The 12,066-nt window shown below is 42.1% G+C and overlaps 1 protein-coding gene and 1 long non-coding RNA gene across 5 annotated transcripts in view; both read left to right on the top strand.

The window, feature by feature from the left end:
* Positions 1-9,284, top strand: part of ADAMTS18 (ADAM metallopeptidase with thrombospondin type 1 motif 18) — a 97,522-nt gene extending 88,238 nt beyond the window's left edge. For all 3 annotated transcript variants that reach the window (XM_081871913.1, XM_081871912.1, XM_081871911.1), the window contains exons 21-23: positions 751-963; positions 2,804-2,951; positions 7,030-9,284. In XM_081871913.1, coding sequence (XP_081728039.1) covers positions 751-963; positions 2,804-2,951; positions 7,030-7,145 — 477 coding nt within the window. In that variant the 3' untranslated portion in view covers positions 7,146-9,284. The remainder of the gene's footprint in view (positions 1-750; positions 964-2,803; positions 2,952-7,029) is intronic.
* A 957-nt stretch (positions 9,285-10,241) lies between these two features.
* Positions 10,242-12,066, top strand: part of LOC309347411 — a 45,831-nt gene continuing 44,006 nt past the window's right edge. For both annotated transcript variants that reach the window (XR_014158927.1, XR_014158928.1), the window contains exon 1: positions 10,242-10,362. This is a non-coding gene — a long non-coding RNA (uncharacterized lncRNA). The remainder of the gene's footprint in view (positions 10,363-12,066) is intronic.

Raw genomic sequence — 12,066 nt, 5'->3', positions numbered from 1 at the left:
TACTTTATGGCTAAAAATTCCTAACCATCATCTGAGCCTTCAGCAAGATGTAATCTTTTTGCTCACAGAAGGTCATGCCTCAGCGTTGATGGCTGCTGATGGATCAGGGTGGTGGTTGCTGAAGGTTGGGGTGGCTGTGACAGTTTCTTAAAATAAGTAGCATGATGGCTACCCTGAGAAAACACACTTAGCCTTCCCCCAGGCCTCTCTGGCTACAGAAGTGGGTGGGCTTTAGTCCTAGCCAGTTCCACTGCGATGGCCAGAAGAGGGGAAGCAGGGTGGGGAACTTCCTTCCCCTGGAAATGGTTGGGCTGCCTGTTGCTGCACCCACATTCTCATAAGGAACAACAGGAGCAGGTGGGGGAATAGGGTCCTGCAGCCTCACCACCAACCCAGCAGCAGCAGCTGTTGCTCCTCCAGTCCTTCAATTTGTAAAAAATGCAATTATCTGCAAAGTGCAATAAAGTGAGGCATGCCTGTATATAAAAATGCATATACTAGTGTAATGTCTGCTTATAAATGCATATATTACATATAAAAATGCATTATATTAGGGGAAATTGCTTGCAAAATATTAGGCAAAAGTGCATACAGCAAAGTGTATATAAGAATTTCATACTAAAACACTGATGAGTTTTATGAGGATGTTTTTATTTTCTAAAATGCAAATTGATGTGGAGAAAATTAGTCTGGAAAAATGAGAAAAGGAGAGAAACTGAAAGTGACACATTCTCCCTTTCCTGCCCATAGTGCTCTGCCACCTGTGGCCCAGGTGTGAAGCGGCGAGAAATGCAGTGCAGCGAGAAAAGTATCAGTGGCAAACTGATCACCTTCCCACAGCGCCGTTGCCGAAACCTTATGAAGCCAAACATCGAACTGGAGGAAGGCTGCAACAGAGGAGCATGTTCTCTGCACCATTTATACCACAGGGTGCCAGGGTGGTATTCTTCACCTTGGCAACAGGTGAGAGAAGAGGCTTCATATGGAGATCTAAATCAGTCATTTCTACCATGTTTCATAATGTTTGTTATCACCAATTGCTTCCCTTTCTCTAGTTTAGGGAAAGGGAACTTTTTAAGCCTGAGGGCCACATCTCCCACTGGGCAACCTTCTGGGGGCCAAATGACAATGGTAGGTGTGGCAGAGTCAAATTAGGCAAACAAAAAAATGCATATTTTGCCTTTGCACAGTAGACTAGTTTCTTCAGACTTGCACATCTCTTTCTATCCTCCATCCAGGCAAGCAAGGAAGCATTCTCAGCGTAGAAGATCACATTCCTGTCAGGCAAAAACACTCAAGCAAAGCGGGGCTGGTGTGGAATGTGCCTCAGGAGAGTCCCAAGGGCCACAGATAAAAGTCTAGAGCAGGGGTAGTCAACCTAAGGCCCCGGAGCTGGATGCGGCCCAATCACCTTCTCAATCCGGCCCGCAGATGGTCCAGGAATCAGCGTGTTTTTACATGAGCAGAATGTGTGCTTTTATTTAAAATGCATCTCTGGGTTATTTGTGGAGCATAGGAATTCGTTCATATATTTTTTTTCAAAATATAGTCCGGCCCACCACATGGTTTGAGGGATGGTAGACCAGCTCACGGTTGAAAAAGGTTGCTGACCTCTGGTCTAGAGGCTCAATTTGGCCCCTAGACCTGTTCTTCTTCTTTGTTTTCCTGTCCATTGACAGTGTCACTGTGATTTGTACATCACTTAAGGAAGAAGAGGAGAATCAACAGCACCATTTTGGTATAAGTGATTCATTTGTCTGGAAACCGATAAGTGCTTTATATAACAATGTTTCTGCTGCTGCAGCTATGTTGCATTCCACCGTCTTTTCCATACCAATCTTCAGAGGGCTGCACTGTGGTTGAACCATTACAAATCTTTATGCACAATGTCCTTGGGGATCTACAGAGATTGTCTGGAATTCCTTAAATAGTGTGATTGATTACTGGATGAGTCTGTGTTTGTTTCCACAGTCTCTCAAACAAGCTTCTGTATTTTGGAACTTGCTTACTTTGTCAGTCCCATATCCCTACGACAAGCATTTATTTGATAGCATATACATGCCGCTTTTGAACCTTAAGCTTCATAATCAGATGAAAGTGTCGTGGGGACATTATCTTCATGGATAGTGGGGTTTCTTGAAAATAAAATCAGGGTATTTCAACCACACCGGATCCCCTCCCCCTTGAGAAGGATAGCAGGCAAATTCCTAATACCTCTTAGCCATCCTGAGGGATTATTCAAAGCCAAGTGACAAGGGGTCTTGCACAGCATTTAATTAATGTTTTAAACCCTGATTAAACAAGCAGTCAGGAGTTGGGGAAGGAGAAGCTTGCAGACTGCCTACATATTTCCTTCTTCTCCCATTCTCCTCACTGCCAGATTCTTCCCCAACTTTGACAGCCTTAGGTTGCTGGGGGGGGGGGGGTTGACCCAGTATGACCTGAAGCAGCTTCAGCCCAACCCAGTCAAATCCCTGGTCAACCCCAGTTGGCCTGATTTATTTTGAGATCTGGGATTTAGGTGGATCCAGTGCACAGCCTGACTAGAAATACAGACTCAAATGTGTAGACCTATCCAGGGAGAAAGTTCCACAATGCAGGTTGTAACACTTAAAAGACCCCAAAAAACCTTTGGGTTTTTTCCTTAACCTTTCAGGGATCAAGTGTCAAATGCATATACTCCTTTGATGGCTTTGTATAGAAAGATTCACATGGAAGAAATGGAAATGGAAAGGAATTCAATGCTTGGAGCTCTGGAGGCCCTCACAGAAGTAAAAACTCTTCTCCTTTCTGTCACTTACAGTGCACGGTGACATGCGGTGGAGGAGTGCAGACACGGACTGTCCAGTGCCTTCGTCAGGGTCAACCAGCTGTGGGCTGCCTGCCTCAACAGAAGCCCGCAATGTCAAGAGCCTGCAATACTAACTTCTGCCTTGCCCCTGAGAAGAAAGGTAAAGACTGTCCCACTGTTTAAAGTAAATGTGTAGCAGACTAGATCTCCCAAGCTTTGCCCCTTTCTGAGAGCTGATACATAAAGGCCAGTGAGAACTGAATGGTTGAATTGTTTGACAAGACAGTTCTGCCTGAGTAGCTGGCAAAATATGGGTAAAAACATATGGAAGACCTGCAGAACTAGGCATCACCTGTCTATAGTGGTCTATTCTATGCAGGCCTCATGGGAAGTTTCCTTATTCCTGATAAGATTGTCCACCTAACCCAGTGTCATCTACTCTGAGCAGCAACGACCAAGGGAGACATTAGCAAATGGGATACTGCTCCACCTGACATCAGCCACCCTGCCCTGGCATCTGCCTGCTTACTTATATCCAGCCCAGGAGATGGCACTGGCTGTCATCCTTCCCCTTCCTAGTCTCTGTATTGCCATTAAGTAGCTAGGAGGGTGGGGGCAAACCTAGAATTATTTGGCTTTGTCTGTCATTGGCTCTGGCTCTACATGCTGTTGGTCTCTCTGCCTTCCATCCCGCCACTCCCAATGGGCACCAACCGCCACTCACAGCAGCTCTCCAAGGATGCAGACAGAAGTCTCTCCCAAGACCTGCTACCTTGTTATTTTAAATGGAGATGCAAAGGATTGAACCTGCGACCATCTGCACAAAAAGCCCGTGTCCTGTTACAGAGTTGGAGTCCCTCCACAAGTCATATAGTGGGTTGTTTTCATCTGTGAGGTAGACCTAAATCATTAGAATCAACTGAATCTTGGATAGTCAAAAGGGGTGAACAAATAAATCCTAGCCTGAATTTACTGCTTCCTTATTTATTCCTACCATTTTTATATAAAAACCCACAAACATAACAACTTATTTTTGCTGAGTTCCAGAGATTTTTTGGTGTGTGTGTAGATCTCCTCCCCTCCTTGAACTTCTAGGAATGGATCATTCCAAGAAGTTCCTGGGTCTAGTTTCATCCACCTTTATTTTTGCCCAATTAATACCAATAATAATATCCACTTTCTGTCCTGAGACGGTATTTTTTCCATTTCTCTTCCCCTAACTGGATTTCTTGTCCAGTGTCTGTTACTCATTTCACTCCAGTCTCTTCCCTTCCCCCTCCCTGCAGCTGTAGAAGTCCTTCTGACTTTATTGTAACTAGGTCTTCAGGCTCTGGAGATCAATTATTTCTTCACCGTGCTGTAAGTCTCTGTCTCCACCAGCGAACACAGCCAGCTGTGCTGGAACTGTATTGAAGCCAATCACTCTCAATTACCCACCACATAGTTCCAGCCCTGTGAGTCATTGGGGAGAGATCATGAGAAAGAAATGAGCCTTTCAGGGAGAGTTAACATGCTTCCCTAGACAAGCTGGGTTTGCTCCTCTGTTCATTTCCCCCTCTCCTCATTTCCATCACTCAGCAGGGTACTGTAACTCAAAGCTCAGTGGTGGCTGGTGGGGCTGAAAGGCAGAGAGGCCAACAGTAGTTGGAGCCACAAACAGGTACAGCTAACTAATTCTTGTTTTGCTCCAATCCTTCTTCCTACTTAATGGCAACACAGAAATGAGGGAGGCGGAAGCTTCTCTTGTAAGAAGGCAGACTTACGTGAGTAAGAGGGCTGGTAGATAGCAGGAAAACCTGTTCTTTACTGCTGAATCAGAACAAATGGCAATGCAGATTTTCGGCGGATTGCTGTTTGTGCTGATTCAGTGGTAAATAACGGGTTCTCTTGAGGAAAGTGCCAGCAGGGATTTTTTTTGGGGGGGGGGACAAAGGGGCTTAGACATGGAGTTTTAATCTACGGATCTATGCCTAGAAACATGGTACAAAAGGAAGTCTGGATGAGCCCTTAATGAAAACAGCTTTGGATAAGTAGAGCTGTTGGATAATTCCAACAGACATAGAAATAGGAAACTACCTATTTTCACTTATTTGTTCCATGTCTGGAATGGAAATCAGTCCAGTGAATACAAACAGTATTTGCCTTTGTTGTTGCTTTTAGACTGCAAATGATACATAACTGGTTACCTCCCCCCCCCCCCAATCATTTGCAATGTGTTTACTTTGCAATGAATTGAATAGGGTGGAATAATGTAACAGCAATATGATTAATTATAAAAATTACATAAATTAAGTAATTTTGCCACATCAGATGGTGAGATGAATAACATAGGTTTTGGAAGAAGAACTTCAGTGGAATGGAAATGGTGTTGTGTGGAATGAATACAGGGCAAAACTGAAAAGGATGTATTCTTGCATCCCTGTGGGCAAGACAATTGTTTGTTTTTGTCTCCAACACCTAGCCTTATAGGGCAGGCTCATGTGGTCCTTACTGGAACCATGACTTTGATCAATAATTTATGGATTATCCTGCGACCAAAGCCATGCCGAGGGAAATCTGTAGAAGTCAAGCCTCTTTCTGCCACTGACCTATTCATGTCACAGGAGATCTTAGGGCCAATAGCTGACAGCCTGTGTATTATGTCAAGATGTGAGTGATTTTATACAAATGAGAAGAGTCTCTTCTGTGCCATCAGTTTTAAGCCTTTCATCTGAAATAAAAAGGATGCGGATTAAAAGCCATGTCAATTTCCTGTACTATGAACTACTAGTTTTGAGGGCAAGCTGGAAGGCTTTCCCATGTTCCAATAATAGCTGAACTCAGCAGTAAATCTTTCCCAAGTTTCACTTATGTTGCTTTAATGCTGCAATTTAAATTGTTAAGGAATGTATTTCTAGAGTAGCAACATGATTCATTGCTATTCACTTTTAGGTAAAGCATTAATCAGTTGCAGCCAAACTACAGAATGCTTCAGCTATGCAATATTTTAAACCAACTGATCTTTGCTTTTTCAAAATGATAGTCTAAAAAAAGGGGGGAGTGTTTCTTTTTTGGAGAATTTGGGCCGTACTTCTAGTGCATGGAAGGACTCTTTTCTCCTTCTCTTTCTCCACCCCCTTTTTCAACCAGGCACTCTGCAATGCACTTACTGATGTCTCAGTTTGCATATTTTCCTCCTCATCATCATTGCTATTTCCTTTTGTGTCATGTCCTTTAGATTGGGAGCCTGAGGGGCAGGCATTGGCTTGTTTTTCTTTTTATCTGTAAGTTGCTCTAGGGGACTTTTGGCTCAAGAATGGAGTAAAAATAAATACATAATCTGAAATCCTCCTGCACCTCATAGACATTTGTCAGTTTGCTTCCCTCCCAGTGTGCTCCATGACATATGGACTACTCTAACAGATAGTATGCTGTGGCTGCAAATTCCATGTTGAGAGAGGAGAAAGCCACTGAACAGATTGGTGTACAGGAGAACTTCATGTAACAAGCATAGCACATTGTGTCCAGCACATTAAGCAGCATGTCTCTAAGTAGATGTTCTGTGGCTGGAGTGGGGACTATTTTTCACACTGAAAACCACATTTCTTTTTAACCTTAGGGGTTAGGTCCCATTGAACTGAATCTGTAAAGTCAGTTATGACTTAAGTCCCATGGGAACTAAGTGCAACAGTCTCATTCTGGATCAAACTCAATACTATTACCAAAACTTAATTTGCATATATGTGAAAGAGATTTCTTTGGCTCACTTTCTAGGGCATGAGATGTGCTGAACAAGAGATTCTTCTTACAGGTGTTTTCAGGTATCTGCATTCTGGTGGTTTGTGTTTGGGGTTTTTTTGGTTAAGAAACCCATTCCCTGCCCCACAGCTCTTGACATTCTCAGACAGAAAATGCTTAAGTCCTTGGAGGCGGCTTACATGTATGAAACGAACCAGCTAATAGGAGCATTCAGCTCATATTTGCATGACTTGTATTCCTTCTGAAAAGAAAGCTAGCAGAAATTTACAGGTAGGTATCTACGATCCAGGTATGCCATGAGTCTTGTATGCTGACTGAAGCTTTTCTGCAATCCCGAGTCTTCAGTGTTAATGCAGATCACATGAACAGAGCACTCATGGGAGCAATTAGATGTCCATCTCATCAACCAGTCCAGGTGCATGAAGTGTCCCTGAGCTTCAGTGTTCCTGAGACATACTGCAAAATACTAAATATTCTTGTCTGGAATTTCACCATTGCAGATGATCCTTCTTGTGTGGACTTCTTCACTTGGTGCCATCTGGTCCCCCAGCATGGTGTCTGCAATCACAAATTTTACGGCAAGCAATGCTGCAAATCGTGCACACGGAAGAACTGATGTGAATGGAGTCAGTCCAACACTTCAATGGCAAGAGCCTCACTTGCAAGATGATAGCAAACTTTTCTAGAAGGTCTTCCAGAACCACAAATGACCAATGGGAGAGACTTGGGTACTGTAGAACAAGATGTTCTATGGTACAGCTTTTAACCAAGGATTAGTACACAAGGACTGGACTTTTTCCAAACAGGGTATTTTTGAATGCTAGCAGATGGAGGCAACTTTTAGCCTTCTTTCTATTTGTCATTAACCCTACTCTGTTAATGGTCATATCTGATCTCCAAAGTCAGTATGGTGCTCATATTCTGCTCAGTGGTATGCACACAGAACCTGCAATGAGGCAATATCATTGTAATACGAAGAGATATGTTGGCTATTTCAATGTTAGTTAGCATAGCCCTTCAAAACAAGCAGAAAACAACTCCAGAGAAATTACGTTGGTGGCTGCTGAGATAATGTGTTGCTGTATATAACATAGGCATTATGTTATTCACAGTAAGCACAATTACTGCACTATCAAGATAAAAGGTGCTTTTCTATTTCACTTGCTGCTGGGAAAGCAAGGCTTATATCATGGTAGAATTTTAGTTTTATTTTGTTCCCCATTTCACTTTGATTAGTAACTCAGTCATGGTTTACTAACCACTTGAGAGGCAGGCACTCCCTGAGATGCCCATCCAAGAGAACAAAACAGGACTTTTCTTTAGAGCATCTTCATTTAGGGCATTGCTATGTAGTATGAGCAGACTAGCATTTTATTCTTCAAGTAACTCATGAAAGCCACACATTTGCTGTTAGGCATCATTATCATCAGCGCTGAAACAAATGATCACCAGAATCCCAGAATCCCATCAGCGTCCAGAATATGCTAATTTAGAGTTCAGTTTTGAACACTCACAACTTTTGGAGAACTTGCAGAAACTAGGTCTTTCACCTGCAAAACTTGAGTTTCCAAGCACTACACCTAGAAAGAAAACTCAGCTGTTGCCAGAAAAGTATAAGTGGTCTGCATGAAATTCATAAACCAGTTTCTTGGTGAATTCAAACAGGGTTCTAAATTAATATGGTTGTTTTTAGATTATAAAGTCAATAGATAAGAACAAACTGCATGATTCAATTCACTGATTGATGTGTCAGTACAATACAATGCTTTTTGCAAATTGAGTCATTTATTTTCTATTTGCCACCCCACCATTATTCCCTCATGTAAAATGCCACTCTGGAGGGTTTTCTGGCCTCCTGGAGCCAATGCACAGTTTGTAAACAGGGGAAAGCTATTGATGCCTTCTGCATGAACATGTGCCTTTGTTCATGTGGGACTCAAGCCTATGATCTGTGTTATTTGTTCGGGGTAGCTAGCCCAGAATAATCAAACACCAACACAATTTATTTTTTGCAGTGGTGCTGATATTTGTAAGCTCAGAATCCAATGGAACCAGGGCACACAATATCTTGGATGCCCAAACTGCAAACATTTGGAGGACCAAGCTATCACCTCTTTCTCTTTGCCAAAACTGAGACAACTAAAGAAAGATTGTAACCTAATGAATTTTTCTGAGGAATGGCTAAAAATGACATTTCCTTCTGTTTCTACCCAATTCCACAGTTTCATTTGATGAATGTAGTTCACCTTCACTGATCCAAACTAAAAGTAGCCCCATCAGCACCAATGCAGACAGTGGTCAGTTAAAAATAGGAGTTGCTTTTGCAAATGCTTAAATGAAACAAAACAAAATGCAAGTCTTCTCTGTGATATGCTTAAGAAATGATTATTGGAACCATATCTTGGCTTCTAAATTCTCCATGTCTTGAATATTGAACGTTGTAAACTTATACTTTCCAGGGGACATTTTCCTCCCCCGGCAAACTTTTGTTCTAAAAATGTGTCATTTTTTATTATTTGATGTAAAAATATTAATTTATTAATGCATAGCTCCCCCCTCTTTTTATTTTCTCACTTGCTTCCCAAGTAAGTGGCAGCAACAGCAAAATAGTGTTACATAGAAGTATGGATTATGGTGTAAAAAAGAAGAAGCGCAAAGTATAAAGTGTACTATTTAATTATTTTATAAGTTTTATAAGAAAAATACTCTAACTGTTTCATTATGTTTGGTACACATACACGTTTTGAATAAAACATGGAAGCTTGATGTACATTCAGAGCAATGTGAATTACATTTCTGTTTCTGCATGCTTTTACAACTGCTGCCTTGAACATTCTCATGCCTGGCATATAATTTTGATATCCTGGTTTACTGTAGCAATACGCACCAACATTTAAAGGCTATGTTGATATATAGAAAGCTTCATTTTAGGCCTGATAGCTGCCTCATACCCTCCAACATATCTCTGATGAAAATAGGGATGTCCTATTCAACAACAACATTATTATACCCCACCCATCTGTGACTAGGTTGCATCTGGGCAGCTTCCAACATATATAAAAACATAATAAAACATTAAACATTAAAAAAACTTCCCTATACAGAGCTGCCTTCTGATGTCTTCTAAAGGTTGTGTAGTTACTTATCTCCTTGGCTTGGGGGTTGCTTAACTCCATACCCTCCAACATCTCTCTGATGAAAATAGGGAAATCTTCAGGAAAAGTGGAACATTCTGGGATCAAATCAGAAATTGGGATGGCTTCTGTAAACCTGGGACTCTCTGGAAAATATATAATTCTTTAAAGAGGTCATGAACCCAGGCATGCAAAGCTGGTAACAGGCCTAGGCCAGAAGGGAAATGTAGGATCTATTTCAATCATCTTTACCAAAGAGCTCCCTTTGCCTCTACCAGGGGGACTTGGAGTAGGCCCTTTCAAAAAGGTAGGTGCATACCAATTGTCCTACCTGCCCCCCAGCCTCTGTTCTAGCCTGGTCATGCAGGATAATTGTGTATTGGTATTATAGATGCACTGTTTCTGGATAACGAAAAGCAGATTATTTCCAACATAATACCGTGTGGATCCACATTCTTTTGCAGTGCAAGGGCTGTAGCTGAAATGGAGATTAGAATGGGGATTGCATTTAGAATCTTGAAAAGCTCCAAATTCTTGGAAGCAACTCAAGCCAAGCTTTTTCAGATTCTTTAATGCTACAATAAAACAGCCCACAATCTCAGATGTCAGGCTCTCAGTTCATCCATGCTGTTCTAGTTTCAGGTTTGGGACACCCATTGAAGGAACTGGAAATTTATTCTGGATGTCGGACAACAAGAGGTATTAAATAGCCAGATGAGAAGGAGGGAGGCTAGGCGACAATGAGAAGGGACAGTGTATGAGTGGGAATGTCAGAGTATTCCAATGAATACACAAAGGGGGGAAGAAATTTACAATGTTCATTTATTCATCCCATGTCCAGAGTGGACATTAATCCAGTGAATATGATTGGTATTTACTGCTGGTGCTTTCAGGCCTCAGAAAATACATAATTGATTACATTTTCCCTCATTTGCTGGTGATAATGGATTTGTAGTACTCTCCATTGAGAATCCAGGGTTCATGAAGCATTGCTGCCCCCATACCCTCAACCCCTGTCATACAAGCACCACATAACCCAAATTTCAAGACTAGGAGATATAATAATAGTTGATATATTAGAGAAACGCTCTTATTTGGGACATGAGTCAAAGCTTTGAAGTTTGCAATTTGTTGGGTCTATTGGAGCTGTCGAAGACCAAAGACTTCTCTTTGTATATTGTTGGCTATCTCTTTAATGCATCACAAGACAAGAGAAAACCCATCCCTGAAAATAGAGGATTTGCATATAATTGGCATCTGCTAATTTATATGTCTAGAGGCAAATGTAGAATAATTACTATAATCTAAGTAGAAACACAGTCTCACCATAGCAGGGAAGGCTGCGACCAGATGACCTGTGTCCCTGACCAGGTGTTGACTGTGGACTAGCAACTACAAGGACCCTGTTCTCCCTTCTTGTGGTTCTTTATATTTAAACTGGTCTTGGAATGGACCGCCCTTCAAACAGAGGGCTGTCCTAATAAAGCTGGACACATAGTAGCCTTACTTTCTTTACAGGTGGGGAACATTTTCAGCCTAAGAGCCACATTCCCTTCTAGCCAACCTTCTGGGCGCCACCTGCCGGTGGTGGGTAAGGTATGAGGAAAAGGTCAGCAGAGCAAAAAAATGTTTATCTTGGTACAGCAGACTCATTTATACTCACACTCACATACCCTTCTTTAGTCTCCATCCAAAAAATAAAAAAGACATTATCAGAGTTCAAGGACACAGACTAGCCGGGCAAAAAACAGCTGAGGAAGGTGCAAAGCAGGGCTGATGAGGGGTGTGGCTTAGAAGGGCATGTCACCAAGCAGAGTGTTTCAAGGACCAGGAAGAGAGAACTTGGGAGCCACATTTGACCCCTGTGCTTGAGGTTCCCCAACTATGCTTTGCATATCAACAGTGTTTATATTCCAGCCCATATTTTGTGGTTTTGCATCATTACAGGAGGGGCCTGTTCCTGTCTTCTCAACAGTGGTACTGCTGACAGTAGGGTAAATTTCTGTAGGGTAAATTTCTAGTTCTCCACTCAGCAGACTGAGCAGAAGGTTCCCCTAAGCACAGCAGAGCTGACTCACCATATTTTAAAGTAGGTGAAGTAATACACATTACCATCTAAAGAGCTCCCCACCCTAAGACCATGAAGTCCAGAGTCTAAAATTACCTAACGGCACCACTGCTTCTCTCCAGCCACAGAAAGCCCTTCCCAAGCTTTGCTTCTGGTTGAACATTTTGTTTCTTGACCCAAGAACATTCTCAGGAAGCCACAGTTCTGGAAAGTCCTGCCCTTATTTTCCCTTCCTTGTTTAGCCTCCCACCACGTTGGTATATACGCAGAGGACTTTGTTCTATTGCATTCAATTGAAAGGTTATAATTTGGACTAAAGAAAAATGGCAATGTGA

The sequence above is a fragment of the Podarcis erhardii genome (genome assembly GCF_964252035.2).
Source record: "Podarcis erhardii genome assembly, chromosome: 7".
Classification (NCBI taxonomy): Eukaryota; Metazoa; Chordata; class Lepidosauria; order Squamata; family Lacertidae; genus Podarcis; species Podarcis erhardii.
The sequence above is the reverse complement of the archived record's forward strand: the minus strand, read 5'-3'. Positions and strand labels throughout refer to the sequence as shown.